The 19,315-nt window shown below is 39.6% G+C and overlaps 1 protein-coding gene across 1 annotated transcript in view; it reads left to right on the top strand.

The window, feature by feature from the left end:
• The first annotated feature begins 2,422 nt into the window (after positions 1–2,422).
• TMPRSS3 (transmembrane serine protease 3) overlaps positions 2,423–19,315 on the top strand; it is a 42,310-nt gene continuing 25,417 nt past the window's right edge. Inside the window, exons 1-4 of the mRNA XM_072421449.1 lie at positions 2,423–2,440; positions 6,961–7,102; positions 15,279–15,395; positions 18,942–19,058. Coding sequence (XP_072277550.1) covers positions 2,423–2,440; positions 6,961–7,102; positions 15,279–15,395; positions 18,942–19,058 — 394 coding nt within the window. The remainder of the gene's footprint in view (positions 2,441–6,960; positions 7,103–15,278; positions 15,396–18,941; positions 19,059–19,315) is intronic.

Genomic DNA, 19,315 nt, shown 5'->3' with positions numbered 1-19,315 from the left:
GGAGGGGGTATATCAGAGACCTGGGTTACTGCTTGTTAAATTTTGTTGCAGGCAGAGTGACCACATAGAGCAATTAATAATAATTTCTTACAAATGTACAGGTGGTACAAGTACAGCTATAGTTTGCCATATTGTGCTACTTGTCCTGGGGCCTGGGGGGCCCAATGCTGTCCAGAGATAAATGTGTAATATATACATGAAAACAACAAAAAAAATTCTATATCACTAGAGAAATTATCATTGAGAGGCTATAGATTTGCTATGGGGCCCTATCACACATACGTATGGCCCTGCATACCTGGCAGGCAATCTTTGTGCCCCAGAATTGTTTTCCAGCAATATTAAACCCTGTTATGTCTGGAATGAAATTTGAAGCCTGGATTTGTTGGATCAGCTAGTTCTGAGGTTTGGGTGGCTTTATATGTTACCTGCATGCTTTTAGCAGTTCAGGGATAAGTTAGTTTAGCTAGATAAGATATGTTTAGCAGTTAAGGGATGAATTTGCAGAAGAGGTGCATAAGAAGTGCTGGAGCTTGGTTGTTGGTGGGTTTACCCAACATATAGCCTATGGGTCAGAATCTGGATTGACAATCTGTTTTGCATGACCAGGATTCAGTATTTTCACCAAGTTCTTCAAATCTGAAACATTACCCAGATATTTTGCAGCCAAGATACAAGCCTGTCTGCAATCTCTCTATTTGGAGTTGGCAATCAGTGGTCTTTGGGCTCAACCAAGGTGCACAAGTGTCTAAAGGAGGCCCCGCCTTAGGGAATGACTAATAAATTCTGCTAGAGTAGTTCCTTCAATAGGAAGTCAATCGGAGCTTGGGGAATGGCTATTTAAACCTAGCAAAGTGATGTCTGAGGGAGTCAGTGCTTCCTTCATTGGGACTGATTTATTAAAGCTCTCCAAGGCTGTAGAGGATACAATTTCATCAGTGAAGCTGGGTGATCCAGCAAACCTGGAATATTTTTTTTTTCAAAGTCATTTGCTAATGGCTAGCAAATGTTTTGAATCCTTGACCAGATCCATTCCAGGTTTGCTGGATCACCCAGCTTCACTGATGAAAGTGTATTCTCTCCAGCCTTGGAGAGCTTTATTAAATTAGGCTCATTGCACCATGCAACATAAATAGCCCATGTGAGTTTACATGTTCTAAACATAGGGGGTACTTCCCCAATCAATGTATAGGGGTCCCACAGTGACCACCATTGTAAGTGAGGCCCTTTGTACATTGTGCTGTTTTACCTGCACATCACAGACCACCTTATCTTGTACATCATGCTGCATCCTAGTCTGTCTGGACTATTGCCCAGCAAAGTTTACTTTAACTCAATGATAAAATAGTATGCATTCATTTTTTACCCTCCCACACACGTTCCCGCATACACCCCCCCCCCCCCCAACAAAAAATTTTAACCTTTGGATGTTGGACAATATCAGTATGACCCCTGGATAACAAAGAATGGACAAGTCAGGTTCAGGCATTGGATTAGGTTAATCTTAGGCTTGGCATTTTGGGGTCATGTGATTTTAGTTCATTAAGGAGTTGAGAGGCTAGTTGGCTTGCTACTAATTTATGCTCATTTAAAAGAGCACTCAAAACCCATTTTTTTCAGGCTTGCCTACCCGTTTTCTTCTATCTACTAAACCCTCACTACTGCCCACCACTGCATATCTCCCCTCCTATTGTGTGCTACTTCCCCCACCTCCTAGATTGTAAGCTCTTTGGGGCAGGGTCCTCTCCTCCTCCTGTGTCACTGTCTGTATCTGTCTGTCATTTGCAGCCCCTATTTAATGAACAGCGCTACGTAGTGTGTTAGTGCAAAATAAATCCTGTTTATTAATAATAATAATAATAATAATAATAATAATAAAATGTATTTACTTTTTTTATGAAAAAAAACGAAAGCTCATCCCATAAAAATCTGTAATAGTCCACCAAAATCCATTTCAAGAAATTCCGGGATTAGCATAAGGTCCTGCAAATAAATTAAGTCTACAATGGCTTCTCCATCATTTCCATCCAGGTAAGTTTCCTGTAAGTAGTCTTCAGTGTTCTCATGCATTGTATAATCTAGAAGCAGAAACCTTCTTATCGGTTAAGTGGACTTTTATCTTCAGAATTTGTTTGTTCCATCAATGTTTTTGCACTTTATCATCTTAGTTTCTCTCTCTGTATGATTTGTCATTACTACTCATCACTGTGTCCTGATCAATACGGTAAGTGATTTCTGCTTTCCTGGTCTCTATAGAGACATCCCTGGCTATCGGGTGTCATTGTAGGGTCTCAGTTACAAGATATCGCTTCCATCACCCTTCGCTGCACACAGGTGGTCAGACAGAGACGATACGGTGCGCACCGGCCAGACGTGGCATTCTGCCTAATGATGATAGGACGGCATACAACAAACACCAGCCATGGCCACTGAAGAGAAGGTAAGAGTCTATTATATTGCCATAGAGAAATATTTCCACTTCTGTCCTATTTCTACCAATGACTGGTCCTGCATATGTCAATTTTCCCAAAATTTCAATGCTAAAAATAACTGAACAGGTCAAGGCAACCTACCACCAACAGTTTATAGATGTATATGGCACAAATATTGGTAGGTTGCCTTGGCCAATGTAAGGATGTTTTACATGTCTGACCCAGTGTCTAATGTTTGGCCATGCTTATAGCAATTTTAAATTTATTTTCACAAACTTTCTTCTTTTGCTAAAAAAGGATCAAACAGGTCAAGGCTACCTACCACCAATGGTTTATAGATGTATATAGCAGGAGTGTTGGTTGCTTTGTGCTGTGTCAATATAAGGATGTTTAACATGTCTGTTCATATTTTCCACCAATGTTTAGCCTTGTATATGGCAATTTTCCCAAAAATTCAATTAGTTTGAACCAATTTTCATTGCTAAAAAAGAACAGGTCAAGCGAACTTACAACCAACAATATATAGATATATATGGTGAGAATGTTGGTAGGTTGCCTTGCTTCATGTCTCAAAATAGCAAAACAATCGTGAAAGTAAGGATGTCTGTTCTCAGTTTCCACCAATGTTTGGCCATGCATATGACAACCTACCACCAACAGCTATCTGCATAGAGTTTGCAGGTTCCCCCCCCGTGTCTGTGTGGGTTTCCTCCCACATCCCAAAAACATGCAGTTAGGTTAATTGGCTTCCCCCTAAATTGACCTTAGACTACATTAATAACATATGACTATGGTAGGGACATAAGATTGTGAGCTCCTCTGAGAGACAGTTAGTGACACGACTATGGACTTTGGACAGTGCTGCATAATATGATGGCGCTGTATAAATACTGTGTAATAATAATTATAATAATAATAACAGCTTATAGATGTATATGTCAGGAGTGATAGTAGGTTGTCTTGGCCATTGTAAAGATGTTTTACATGTCTGTTCTCAGTTTCTATGAATGTTTGTTCATGCATATGGCAATTTTCCAAAAATTCCAAATAGTTTTGATCAAATTTAATTTGCTAAAAAGGACCAAACAGGTCAGGACAGCCTAGCACCAACAATTTATAAATATATATGGCAGGAATATTGGTAGTTTGCCTTGGGACATGTCTTTGCAAAAAAATGGCTAAAGTAAAGATGTTTTACATGTCTGTTCCCAATTTCTACAAATAATTGGTCATGTATTTGGCAATTTTCTCAAAATTTCAATTAATTGAACCAAATTTAAGTTGCTAAAAATGATCAAACAGGCTAAGGCTAGGAATGTTGGTAGGTTGCCTTGTGCTGTGTCAATATAAAGATGTTTTACATGTCTCTTCTCAGTTTCTACTAATATTGGTCATGCATATGGCAATTTTTCCGAAATTCCAATTAGTTTGAACGAACCTTCATCATTAAATATGGCTATGTATAGCAAGAATGGCTTTATGACTATAATGACCATACATGGCAGGAATGTTGGTAGGTTGCCTTGTTCCATGTATAAATTAATTTTTTTTTTTAATTTTTTGGATAAGGGGTTACCATTTTTTTGAGCTTTTTCTTGCTCTCTGTGTCTCCATTGAGTACATTTGCTCTAATTTTTATGATATGCTATGGTCCTCAGGTAATAGAAAATGTTAAATTGCCACTACAAAAGACAGGGGAGGGGAAATCTTGCAAAGGGTTCAAGTGTCCCAGTAAAAACTTATAAGGGTTTTTCTCACGTTGGGAAGATGTTCCATACCATTAAACCACAGTACAGAAAGTGAAGAAAAATCCCCCTGACACAACAAACTCCAGCCATGGCCACTGCAGAGAAGATAGGAGTCTATTATATTGATATGGAGCAATGTTTCACTCATACCTATATTGCAAAATAAAAAAAAAATCTGACAGTGGTTTTACCCTTCCCATACTCTTTCCAAAATTAAAAAATGGCTTCTGATATCATTTAAGAAAAGATTTTTAAGATGAGTGATAAGGATCACTTAGAATCCTACCTTTACTAGTCTGAGTTAGGCAGAGTGAATTCAAATAGATTATCATGGAATAATGGAAGAAGAAATTTATACTGTACAGACCAGTGTTTAACATGGGGAAGGACTTTAAATAACTTTCAGGTCTTCAGGGAATCCTTGCAATAAATACAATATATACAGATCACAGTATATTTGTGTAGTGAACAGTAGGAAGAATGTCTCTTACACTACTGATCAGTGGGAAGCTGCCATACCTACAGATAGCGAAAAAGATCATTGGTGACAGTTAACCCCCCCTTAGAGACACAAATTGTTCATTGCTCAAGGAACCCCCAGAAACCTCTGGGGGAACGCTGGTTGAGACATACTGCTGTAGAGTGTTAGATATTTAGATTTAGGTCTATGAGAGGTTTAGTTCCCTAAAGAACCCGTTGACCCTATTTTGTGCATAGATCCTCACCACAGTTTTCTTTCTCCTCTCTAAAGGTGCTCCTCAACTCTTCTTAGCCCATAAACCTTGCACAACTACTCCTCATTCATCCAAAACCGCCCCCCTGTCCTTCATAACTGTCCCTCTAATTTCCACTTCTTCGCCCTTATCCTTCACAAATTTTCCTCGGTCCTCCAGAACTATCTCTCTGTTTTCCACAACCATTTGTCAAAAACAGTCATCCCTTGCAACTTTGACTACTGTGCACAACTTTCACCATGTTCTCCATGGCCATCCTGCTACCCTTCTAACTTTCACTCGCTCATCCACACCTTTTCCTTTATTGTACACAACTTTCTTACCCTTCATAAATTTTCCTCCATCTTGCAACTCTACATACATATACCATAGATTAAGTCTTCCTATGTCCTATACAACAGTTCCTCTACTCTTTTATTACTATCCCTCTACCCTGTAAATATTCCCCTCCACAGCTTTCCATCTACTCTTCATGACCCTTTGTTCTTCCATCACATCTACTCTTCATAACCCTTTGTTCTTCCATCACAACTGTCCCTCTTCCCATTACAATGTCCTTTCTATTCCTTTGGTTTGATTCCTCATGCTTGTTCCTCGTTGGTTTGATTCTTTTCTTCAACTCTTCATGACATCTGTCTTCCTTTCTTCCACAACTGTCCCTACACCCTCACCAACTGTATCTCTATCCTCCACAGCTGTCTCTCTATTTTTCCCGACTCTCTCCCTTTCTTCCAGAATGGTCTCTTTAATATTCACAACTGTCTATCCTTCACAAGTGGCCTTATATCCAAAATCAATTACACTATCCTCACAGCTGTCTCTCTATCCTCTACAACTCTCTCTCCACCCTTCACAACTACCAATCTACCCTCCACAATTGTCTATAAGTCCTCCATACTCTTCTTCTATTCTCAAGAGCTTTCTCTATGTCCTTCTACATCTATTAAACTTTCCCTTTATTCCTTAAAACTGTCTCTTTATTCTCAAGAACTAGCCCTCTACAACTGTCTCTACACCCTTCACAACTGTCTCTATTCTTCTTAACTTTCTCCCTATCTTCCAGAATGGTATCTAAAAAATAAAACTATCCCACTATCCCCAAAGATGTCTCCCCAAAGTCTACAACTCTCTCTCCACCAACTGTCACTCTATCCTCCATGGGCCTTTTTCTTTTCTCCATAGCCGTCTGTCTATGACTATGTACACAAGTGCAATAATTGTAAACGAACGACTAACAACCGATCGTCCAATAATCGTTAACAGAAAAAGTGGCCAACGACGTCGATAAACGTCCAACGACGCCAGATAAAGTGGCCAACGACGTCGATAAACAATGTCACTGGCAACGAACGACCATCCCAGTGGATCTGATTGGGCGATGATCGTTCACTATTGTGTGTACGGTCGTTCAGTGATCGTGGATTGTTCTGCAGTACACTTTCTCCGGTACATGTCACTTCCTGCGTCGTTCAAACGATCGTATCTAGCGTGTGTACATTATTGGTGGATTATATTTGAACGATCGTATCGTTTGAACATGTACAGATTTGTGAACTATAAAATAAACGCGAATAATCGCTGATCGGTCGTTTATCGTTCGTTTTCTAACGACAAATATTGCACGTGTGTACATAGCCTAAGGCTGTATGTCCTTCTATGAAACTCTCCCTTTATCCCTTCAAACTGTCTCTTTATCCTCAAGAACTATACTCTCCACAACTATATCTCTATCTTCAACAACTGTCTTCCTATTTAACTCGCTCCCTATCTTTCAGAATTGTCTCTTTACTATTCGCAACTGTCTATCTTTTATGAGGGTCCCTATACCCAAAAATAGTATCCTACTACCCCCAGAGCTGTCTCTCCATCCTCTAAAACTCTCTCTGCACCCTCCACAATTGTCTCTATGTCCTTCATAACTCTTCTTCTATTCTCCAGAGCTGTCTCGGCTATGAAGAACTTTAAACTTTCTTTGGTTTGAGGGTCAATGAAGAGGATGATTTATTATGAAATACTCTGGCTCATCTATTCTTTTCTCATTTTCAGGCTCCAGAAGAAGCCCCTCCAACAAACAGCTTGGAAATTGTGTCTGTGTCAGAAGAGGAAGTCCCAGTTGTAGATATCGCCTTCTCCTACTTCAGATTTTTTCTGTCAAAAACAAAAGTGGATCCTGGACAAAACAAATCTGGTATGCACAGTAGTAAAGTGGTCAATGGAATTTAAAACAAAAAGTGTGCCAAGTATCAGAATTTGTTTTCTTTACAAAGCAACCTCACCCAGAGCAGAAAACACTACATGGTGCAAGCATGCTGCAAAGAACTATCGTTGATCTCTGTGTAGACCAGCGAACTCTCTGCAGAGATCCAACATGTCCCCTGCTATGTCAGAGCTAGGGCTCTTGAATCAGCATTCTCCCTGCTCGGTGCATTGATCTTGCAGTAGCTCATCAGAAAGCGAGATCACTTCCTCTACACAGAGGTCTTTTTTCTGCAGCATGGTGGCAGGTAACAGGTAGAAGATTTCATTTGCTGGAAGGTTGTTACAGGTAGGAAACATGCTTTTCAGGAATGCTGTACTTTTTCTTCTTGGCCCATAGTAAATTATTTATTGGGTCAGTTAGGGTGCTTATTTACTCCCAGTTCATGCATTCCTTGCCCCCAGCCTACAGACCTCTGTTTATTAAACTGAGGGACCGCATGGGTATCTTGCTTTGGGATTTAGAGGAGTTGATGCCCTAACAATGAAGTAATTGTAAAGTATATTATGTCCTCACTGAGACTATTACATTGAATGAGTTGTGGAACTTCAATACCACATTTCCCTCCTGTAACAGCATAAACCAGATCCCTTGCAATCACATACAATAGATCTAAGGATGGGGGGCAGAGATTCCATACACAGTGGTCATCTGTAATTGGTGCACAAATAAACCCAATGAGTTAAATCACATGTAAGATTTAACATGTTTTCCTTATTTCATTAGTTATATCAATCCTTGCAAACCTACACGTTTTCATTAAAATAATTCCTGATGATCCTGCCTGGGTTTTGTCTAGGTATTTATGGCTATGGGGTAACAACTGTCTCTTAATTGTGTTTCTGCATGGTCACCTTGTCACGTGCACTCCTGATAGAAACTGCAAGAGGTTGTTCTACACACAGTATGCAGGTTTGGCCCAAGAAACCAGTCCAGAATGCATTTAAGGCCATTTGCATTCAGTCTGGAGTCCATTCATATCCACTGGTCCAGAGAGCATCCAGCCCAGAGTGCATCCATGTCCATGTATCCAGTATGGGGTGCATCCATGTCCATGTGCATCCAGTATGGAGTGCATTCAAATCCACTAGTCCAGAGTCCATGTCCATGTGCATCTATTCCGGAGTGCATCTATATCCATGTGCATTCAGTAAAGAGTCCATCCATATTCACTAGTCCAGAGTGCATCCAGCCCAGAGTACATCCATGTCCATGTGCATCCATTCCAGAGTGCATTCATGTCCATGTACATCCAGTATGGAGTGCATCCATGTCCATGGCATCTAGTCCAGTGTGCATCCAGTTCAGAATGCTTCCATGTCCATGTGCATCCATTCCAGAGTGCATTCATGTCCATGTAAATCCAGTATGGAGTGCATCCATGTTCATGGCATCTAGTCCAGAGTGGATCCAGTTCATAATGCTTCCATGTCCATTTGCATCCAGCCCAGAGTGCATCCATTCCATTCACAGTTTACAGTGGCGTTGGTGTATGCTAAAAATAACTGAAAGAGTCTGGAGGAGTAGCAGCACTAGTATGTAAAAAAAGGACAATGCTAAGCAGAAAACAATAATCCAATAAAATGTAATTGTTTAAAGAATACAACAAATATAACTTATTATTATCCTGCACAAAATCTACGTGGTAGCTCATATCGTTCAGTGCCTCCCATATGCTTTATAGTATTCCTATATCTAATATAGTAAAGCCTGACCACTTTTTCTCCTGTTTGCTACTCTCAGGGTCAAAGTGGGGGTAAAAGCAAACATTTGATAATATGGCATATGTTTATGCAGCACCAATGCTTCAGAGTTACATGTAAGACATATTAGTAGCCCATTAACCTTTTGACCTGATGCATTTCCTATTAAGAAAAATGGAAACACACGTCAATGTCATAACTCAAATCAATGTAAGATGACTTGTGTTGACGTGTGTTTCTAATGATTTCAATTTAAAGCACAACAAGCAGATATGCATGAGTGTAAATAAGCTTTAACAGCCCATTAAATGGATTGTATTGCGGCAATGTGTGCTAAACTACACGGATTGCTGCATATCCCAGTAATCACAGCAATGCCTTATACACAGAGTGAAGCATTATCACAAATCATATATATCTTAAACACATTGCATAGTGTAAATGGGGCATCAAAATTGATGGATGATTGACAAAGGGGAGGAAATGATGCTACAGTCACCCACCAGTGCTTTTCCCAAAAGCCTAAAGCCTATGGTCACATAAACTCTGATTACTAAAGGAAAAGCCAATCTGAATTATGACAACCTATTTCCAATGGTGGGCATATTACAAAATGGCAGATGGCTTTTGGCTGGAGCTCACTCCTATCCTGGTCCTCTAAATATGCATATTAAATACATTGGAAACCCAGAACTTTCTGACAACTTCCTCCCAAAATAGTTTACTACTTAAGTAAGAAGGAGTTTAAATGATCATTCAGATAACACGATGGCTATAAATACAGCTTGTGTTTTTATTTTGGTTCAGGGAATTGAGTGCTAGGCTTAAATTGCTTGCCATTAATTTTCCAGCTGCCGAGTTTTATTGTCCTGTAATCTGGAGGGTTTGAATATGCAGATGTTCATTTGCTTAAACTTGTAATTTTGCCAGAGGGAGAGAGAACGGCTGACTTCTGTATCCCTCCCCATCTGTCCTGCCGACTTCTCTTAATAATTATTGGAGAAAAGGGTACCAGAAAACACAGTTACAGTTCAGCAAAGCTTGCACTTGTCTGCAATAAATGGGCCGATCTATAGTATTTATAACAAAATAAATTGTCTTTGGCGGTTAAAGGGCCACTCTGCTAAAGATATGATTCTTCAAGTTTGTTTGGTCCGGGCAATCTAAAACATACAATACTGTGGTTACTTCTAAAAGTGGGGATCTGCGCATCGAATGAAATGTAGTGTGATTCTGATTGTCACTTTTGTTGTAATCCTCACTTCCAGGTGTACCAAACTGCTATGGGTCTTCATTGCTGATAGGCTAGATTCTTGTCAATGAAGATGAGATTGCCAATTTAGAATGGCATTAAAGCTCTGATCGTCACTTTCCTGCCAATTGCCACTTCCAGGGGTAGAGGTACCTAACTCTATTGCTATCATTCTGCAAATCACAGCTGGTGAACTTACATTCTATTCACTTTCCCACCAATCACCAGGTATCCTGAAACTCCTTTGTTTCTTTATTGCTACCATTCTGGCAATTACATTTGATAATGAACCATTCTATTCAATGGAGCTGTAGATTGCCAATTTAGAATGGAGATGGAAGCTCTGATCATCATTTCCCACCAATCACCACTTCTAGGTGTAAAGGTACCAAACTCCTATAGGTCCCTATTGCTGTCATTCTGGTGATCACAGTTGGTCATGGATCATTCTATTCAAAGGAACTGTTGATTGCCAATTTAGAATGGCGATGAAAGCTCTGATCATCACTCTCCTGCCAATTACCACTTCCCAAAGTAGAGGTGCAGACCCAATGTGGGCCTCTATTGCTACCATTCTGGCGATCACGACTGGTAAAGTTCTGTTCAATGAAGCTGCAGATTGACAGTTTAGAATGACATTGGAATCACTGATCACCCCCCAAAAAAATTCTGATGTCCCTTTTATAAATTAGACATTAAAAAACAGCAATTAGATATTTAGCATTGTTGAGGTGTTGATTTGCAATTGGATTCCCACTTCTTTAGAAATATGCCCCTATATTGCCAAAAATATGTGAACACTGCCCTAGAGCATTGAACAATAATGCTATATTTAATAAGCCCGTAGTCAGTGGTGGACACAACCAACAGTGGACCTCTGTGTAGAACTGACTTGGTTCCCCATGAGGGTCTCTGCTGTGGAGGGTCCAGAGCCCACTTGCACATTTTGTACCTCCCTATGTATTATCCTGGACATCATAGACAACCATGCATTTCCAAATTTTGAGTTTGGGAAAGGACTTAAGTCTTGCGGAAGGCTGGGCATCACACAGACAGTAGGGATAGATGCTAAAATTCCATTTGAAGAAAATGTGAAGGCTTGTAGTTGGGTGAGGGTGCTGGAGGAGAGAAGCATGTGGGGCAGCAAAAGGCAAGCAAAGTTCTGCTTTTAGGAAAACTAATTCTTTTAGAATTATGTGGGCAGCAATAGAAGACCAACCAAGCCTTGGCATACCTAAAAAAAAATTTGTTATGGTTTTCGGGTCTCTTACCATTGCTTAAGTGAACTATACCTAAAATTGGCCTTGATGGTCTTGACCTCACCATATAGACTTTAATTAGAAAAGGACCACCAAGCTAAAATCCACACAGGAATTTATTGTTGGGAGATTTGAAAAGTGTTACAGTTACTAGGAACACACACTTTACCTACTAATACCTACCAAATGGTGGGGCAAAATAGCATGGTGCATTTGATTTAGCCTATCAAAATCTAACACTACCATGAATGGATTATTTTGGTAGCCTTTATTCTTCATCCAAAGGTTCCCAGTCCTCCTTCTATTAACCCTCAGGATTTCAAAAAGATACTAATAAAAATATTGTTTATAGACGTGGGTTGACATCAGTTTAAGTTTCTTTTGAGGTTGTTCAGAAATATTCACAAGTTCATTTGATCTTCTTCTGACCTGATTTGACCTCCTTGAGGAAAGAGTTGTATTCCCAATGGCTGCTAAAGAAATGCAAAACCCATCTCACCCAAACAAAACCCCATCGATGCAGGTTGTACAATACTACCTAAACCTCATAACCAAGAATGCTTTACAATGAGATGAAACACAGCCTACTAAATAAGCCATTCAAGCAGCAGGCACGCTTTGCCTGTCTCCATAAAAAGCTTCAATGATCTATCATTTCAGTGTCTGCCTTGAGCGGGCCGTGAGGGCTAATTATCTGACAAGTGCTAAGGATGCCTCTAATTAACCAATTATCACTACTTTGTATTTTACAGAGTGCAATTTTCTGCTATAGATATACTGATATCCGTGTTTACTGCCGGACTGGACAACACTTATCAGTAAAATCCTTCCAGTTACTGAAATGAGCAGAGAACAGTAATATTTATGAACAGCTGTCAGCAATTATAAATGAACCATAAAAAAATGATACACAAAAAATGATTGCATATTTTTTTAATAAATAATTCAAAACTATTAGTTAAACACAGGTTGTTTTTTCATCTTCATGTTTCTTTGATTTTAGGTTTTAGCAAAAATAGTAATGTAAATGTTGGATGAAAATTTGGTATAGAACACTTTTCTTTTATAAAGGGGTATCCCTTAAAAGGGTTAATTATCATGGTCTATGATTATAAAGGTTTATATTAGGGTCTATCCCTATAAAGGTTTGTATAAAGGTTTATCCCTATAAACGTTTGTACAAGGGTCTATCCCTATAAAGGTTTACATAAGGGTCTATCCCTATAAAGGTTCACATAAGGGTCTATACCTATAAAGGTTTGTATAAGAGTCTACGCTTATCAAGGTTTGTATAAGGGTCTGCCCCTGTAAAGGTTTAAGTAAGGGCCTATCCCTATAGAGGTTTATTCATCATGGTCAATCCCTATAAAGGTTTGTATAAGGGTCTATCCCTATAAAGTTTTATATAAGGGCCTATCCTTATGAAGATTTATATAAAGGTCTAGACCAGCGTTTCCCAAGCAGGGTTCGTTGGAACCCCAGGGTTCTTCCAGAGGTTGCTCGGGGTTCCTTGAGCAATGTGCAGTTTGTGCCTCTCAGCTCAGTTTAACTGACACCAATGATCTTTTTGACTATCTGTAACAGTGGCATTCTTTCCACTTGCCCGTAATGTAAGAAACATTCATCCTTTTGATGACCAAGTTAATGTACTGTAAGCTGCAGATATAGTCAGGGGTGTAGTCATAAAAAAATGAAGAGAGGGCACGGTACTATCCATGGCAATGGCACATGTGCATCATTGTTATGTAAAAGTTCCTGCCCCACTACACCCCTGCCTATGTGTCACTCAAAGGGGAAGAAACTTCCCCCAGAGTAAAGTCACTAGGGATGAGCGAGATTGCCTTTGACATTCTTGCGAAAAATTCTTCTAACTTCTGATGGGTCAGCAAAATTTCGGCAAACTGATTTCAAGAATGGTACTCCTCCTGTCAGTGCGAGTACTGTGGCTGTGCTCATCAATGAATGCAGCAGTGGGAATTATCACAGGAGGATTCCCACGGCTGCATTCATTCATGTTGAGAACAGCCATGGTAATCCTGTGTTCTTGGATAAAGAATCTCTATAAAGGAAACACATACTACAGAGCTGCAAGGGCAATCAGGGGAGCGGAGCTGCCAGAGCCGCAGACCACCAAATAAATATTTGCAATATAAGAGTAGGCAAAAAGGTAAGGGCACGGAGTTCCCACCCATGCCCACCCCACTACACCCCAGGCTATAGTAATTAAAGAAGGAGTTCCTTAAGACCTAAAGGTTATTTCAGGGAGTTCCCCATGTTAAAAAGTTTGCACATATCTGCCTTAAACCAAAAAAAGCACACAACAGATTTGGTTCTTTTAAAAGGACATTCTAAATGAGAAACATTTGGGAGGAATATCTATGATGTTTTACCCCCCACAAAGCTTCCAAAGTGAAAGAAAGACAACAAAACATGGACAGGCAAACCAAAGATTCACACAGTGACCGTTAAGATTCCATGTTTGTTACAAAATTTAATGGGATTGGCCTCAGTGACCAAACGGGTTCTTTGTTGATAATGGCCCTTTTGCCTAAAATGTGCTGCTCCAGCACGTGTGCCCGCACGGTGTATGCTAACATTATGGGGGCAGCCCATTCATTATAATTGGCTGCCCAACAAATAGTCCACAATGGTCCAAAAATTTTGGTTGGGTGCTGTGGTATCATTGGGCAGTACCATGTGCATCACTACATAGAAATTTTATGATTTTGCCCTAAAATGGGGCAACTTTTTGGTATATATTGGTATTGTTTTATTGTAAAAAAAATTGTCCTGTGGTTGTGGTGTGTTTGCCGCATCTTCATGCCAAGGAACTCTTGCCTCTCCCCGTGGCAGTTCCATAGGGAATAAACGGGGGCAGCAGGGAGTCAAATGTGCAGATGGTGTTTTTTTCAGACCCCATGCGGTGGTGTGAGTGACCAGCAGCCAGCAAGGTAGCCACCAGGAGCCATGCAGGATCGTTTGATCCCAAAACAGCTGTGAACCTGTCCTTACAGATAAGACTTAACCCACAGAATTAAAATTTTAGGTATACTTTTATCGTACAAAACAACAAACATAATAGTATTCCATGAACATCCAGATCAATGAGGCTGATATTTTCATCCTACATACATCACTGTATGTATAAAAAGTAGATAACCCACCTATTATAGGTCTGTAATTGCCCCTAATATATATATTTCAATAACACAATTACAACTTTCTTGTTGTTACATCAAGAGGTATTATATACACAGCGAAGTGCAAAAATCATTTCTACATCGAGATCATAACTGGTTCTTCAATTGTACCACAACTGTGAATATTTAATACATATTGTATAAGAGAAAAGAGCTTTAGACACTTGTCCCGACACGTTTCGCAGTTACAAAAGCTGCTTCCTCAAGAGAATCTGAGTTTTTTTTTATTCTAAATGCAAATAGGTCAGTCTCGGGAAATTCATAAGTTTTTTCAAGGCATTCATATATTGTTCCTACTTACAATAATGTACACATTTAGTACAGTCTTGGTCCAAATTGTAGCTCATCTATTATTTATGGCTGCTGATCCCATCAGGTTGTCTAGAATTCATATTTAAGTTGAAAATGTAGAATGGCTCTATAAATGGAAAATGTCATCTATTCCGTATTCATTTGAATGAAGGAGCTCGGCTATGAATTGATATATACTTGTCAGCAACAAAAGCATCTTGCAGCCCATCCCACCTTGAAACCTCCAAAACTCATTAAGATGTAATAAAATGCACCTGATGAAAACATTGGTTAAAATGTATGCGTTATTAAATGCATTGATCTAAATAGCCTAAAGACTGTTGAAAGCGGTGTGATTTAATTTCTTGCATCTTCATAATTTTTGCATTCATCTCTTTACAGAAAACAAGGAAAATGACGAATCGTCCAAGTGCCATCCTCTTATCCCTGTGAAATATCTCATTATCGTCCTCTTTGCTGTCCTCGTTATTGCTGTGGCGATTGCTACAGGCCTGATGGGTGAGTGTTATTCATTATTTAGTGGTGTCTCCATTAAATTGTCAAGGATTACATGTTTTACAATCCTCTTGAAAGGAAGAATAGAGACAGTTAGCATCCTCTTTTTCATTAAGCAGAGCTAGCTGACCTTTCTCACCTTCGTTGTCTGACGGGCGCAATGAATGGCCGATGGCTTGATAGCTTGTTTATCTGTGTATTAATGGCTTAATTGGACAGTAGGCATTCATTACCGCGAATAACTTTGCTGCACTTTCTGTACTCAGTAAATAGTCAGCGTCAAGCAGTTGCCACGTCTAGTCCCTGTACAATTTAGGCGCGCATTAATCTTCTCTAGGTCCCTTTGCAAGCTGCAGAGTTCAGATCAGAGCAACTGCAGTCAGCTTAGCGAGCTTTCTAAAAGTGTCGTAAACAAAAGTTTAGTCTTCTCAAGAGAATAAAGGGCACCTGGCTACTCCATAGTTCTAGATTGTCTAAAACTAGTGCTGGAAATATAAGTTATGTACAAAACACATCAGTTCTTATATTTTACTGGGCTGACTGAACAAAGACAAAATTTGGGTAGAGTTAAGCTTTGTACACTTGTCACATTATTCTTTCCCAGCAACAATGATTGGGCCCGAATTGGGTGAAAATCTGATATAGGTAAAATAGACCCTGGTGGCATTCATCAGTCAGACGTGGTGGATTGATGAACTACAAAAAATTCAATTTGCATTCCACTGGAAGAGTGCACAGTAGGGTGCCGCTCACTCGTCCTCCCCTCTTCCTGCTCCATAGAGCAGAACTGCACCATGTGTACAGCACTCGCTTGTTCATCTGTCACTGGAAACAATTATTAAAGATTGTTTCCAATGAATAATATCTGACACCCATTGGACATCTGTACAGGGCTTTAGTATATAGTATTCTAGAATGGTTCTCCACATCCTTGCCTGCCATTATGGTGTATTTTGTATATGGATAGTCAAGGGTATGCTGTCCTTTGGTGAATAATCTACAATGCAATGTACAGACCCGACCGCGCTATATTCCAAATAGTACTGGTGTTCTAAATGGTGGGAGTAAGAAGAAGGGAGCCATGTTGGGTATGCCAAGTGCTGCTGGTTCTGTATACCCAACAAGTCCAGCTTATCTATATCTCAGGGTCAAGAACTGATGAGAAGAGTGATGTACCACATATCTACTGAGTATCGAGGAAGTGTATTTTCTCCATATCTTATGGTCAAGCACTGATTAGATCAGAGCCACTGCCTTTCTACGAAATACAGAGGATGAGTATCATAAACCCTATCCCACCATATTTCAAATGGTACAAGAAAGCCACATTGGCTATGGCTAGTGCTAGTGGCTCTGTACCCCCAACAAGTCTAGCTTCTCTATATCTCAGGGTCAGGAACCGATGAGAAGAGCGGTACACCTGCATATATACTGAGTATCAAGGATGTATATTTTATACCCCACCTCACTGTTTTCCAAATGGTATTGGTATCATAAATTGTGACGTTACGGAGAATGGTGCCATCATGGGTATGGCAAGCACTGTACACCTACCAAGTCCTGTTTCTCCATAACCAAAGAACATTACTAAGTATTCCAATTCTTGATATTTTCAGAAATTAGGAAAAATACTCCATAAATTGTTTGTGATTGTTCATACCTAAATCAATTACCAATAGCTCCCTTTAACCCTAGCACTAACCCTCTTGTACTCCTCCCACTATCTCTTCTTTAACCTTTATACTAACCATGCCGATAACCTTAATATTATCTCTTTGACACCCTCACAGCAAAGCTTTGTATACATGCTATTTTTTTTATTGCCTGGGGCAATCAATCATTGGTCATCTCAGGTAAAAATCTAGTGTAAGTATAGCTGCCGCTCCCTGTTGGATTAAGAATTAGCTGTGCTCGAGCACTGAAAGCACAGCACTACTGGCTGCTACTATGGGGAAGATGCAGCAGGGAGCCTCCACTTTGTATCCCCGCCCTTTTCCTCTCCCCATAAAAGCTTTTCTTGATCTTTTTAACAAAGGGAACTCCTTGAAATAACTTTCAGGTGTTCAGGGAACCCCTAACAATAATGACAATATTCACATTGGTGTGGTTGTCAGTGGGAAGAACGGCTCTTACATTGCTTGCAAATGGGAAGAATGTCAGATAGCCAAAATGCAACCTCTGGGGGAACCCTAGTTGAGAAAACGAATCTAGAATAAATAGAACCAAATCTTAAAGAATACATCCTATTGAAGGATCTGGCTTCTCAATATAAATGTACAATTTACTGAATTTACATACAACTGTACAAACATCTAAATATGCGTGGGTTTGTGTAGTATGCAATATATTCAGAAACTGAGGACAGGTTTGTAAATAACTAAACTGGATAAAGCAGAAAATGTTTTAGAACAAACAGATTGTGAGAAAGTATACAAGAAACACAATCTGTGAAAATGCGATTGTAAAATGAGTTCAGTTTGTGGTGTGAGAACGAGGTGTAAGGTAGACATTGCACTACAAATGGATGCTGGATTTATGTATTCACACCCCCATGGTAAAACACTGAGGGGTCTATGAACAAGCAGTGAATCTGGCATTCACCAAATATTTTCTGATTGAGAATTATCAGGGCTTTCAATAGCAATGATTGATTCTCCATGTGTGTGAATGTCATATTCACTGCTTTGTAAATTGAACGCTTGTTATTAGAACAGGTGAGGGTGTAGTTGGCATCTTTCTGGAAAAGTGCCAGGAAATATTGAGTATTCTAAAATTTACAAGAAGACTGCACAGTGCTGAAGTTGCCATTGGCGAGATTTGGGGTACTCAGACTTCACTTTTAGCACCCAGTAGAGGGTAACCTTGCCATCCTTCTGGTGAGTTACCATGGACTATTGGGGACTTCAACATTTTACAAGAAGAATGCACTGTACTATAGAATCTATGTGCAAAATCTTGAAATCTAGAAGGGGCTTTTACCGCAATGAGAAAAAAGTGCCGATCTCACACATATGCAATGAGATCGGCATTCTTTTTTTACTTTTAAAGAAAGAAACGTCTACTGATCTTGCCCCTGCATAGTGTGAGATAGGGTGACGTAGGCAGGAGCAGGAAGACAAATGAAAAAGATGGCAGCAACTAGTGGTTCCTTTGTGTCAGGAAGAAGAAAGAATTCATGACAGCGTGGAAGCAAATGAAAACCAGGAGAGATTGAGGGCTTTGGGGAAGAAAAGGTAAGTCACTTTTTTATTTAATGAAAGTTCTGCTTTAAGAGATTTGTTGACTATTGCTAAAAAGACTATATGAAATCCTAAATTTTACCAAAATTTTACTATTACAAAACAACAAGAACAGAGGGTAAATTTCCCAACAGGGCATCAGTTTCTACAACTACAGTTTAAATATCAGAAGAATGGAAGAGAAGAAAATCTAACATATAATATATCAGACTCCATTTGTATCCCCCACCCCATAAAAAGCATGAAGTTTCAACATGTTATGGTGTAACAGGAGGAAAATTACCCTGAATCCTTCTCACCTCTTTTATAGTTCATTTCACCTGTCCAGGAAAGATACACTGCCAATCCTCTTCCATGTGTATTCAGAAATCTAAGCGTTGTGATGGAGTTTTCGACTGTCCGGATGGAGATGATGAGCTTCGATGTGGTAAATGGAATGAGATTTTGGTATATTTTTGGTATGATATATTTTGGTAATGTGTGATGGTCTACTAAAGGTCCAAGGGTGAAGATTGTTACATGAGGGGAACATTTTCCCAATAAAGGGGACCTTATATGAAAAATGGGCGGTATGCTGCGCCTAAACTTCCCCCAACTCTCAAAACTCTCAAATTCTCTAAAGCCATAAAAAAGGGGTCCAGAATGAATCCCTGCCCTCTAATACATGCAGATTTCACTAGAAAA

Source organism: Pyxicephalus adspersus, chromosome 1 (genome assembly GCF_032062135.1).
Source record: "Pyxicephalus adspersus chromosome 1, UCB_Pads_2.0, whole genome shotgun sequence".
Lineage (NCBI taxonomy): Eukaryota > Metazoa > Chordata > Amphibia > Anura > Pyxicephalidae > Pyxicephalus > Pyxicephalus adspersus.
Note: the sequence above shows the minus strand (reverse complement) of the source record. Positions and strands in the feature narration are given on the sequence as shown.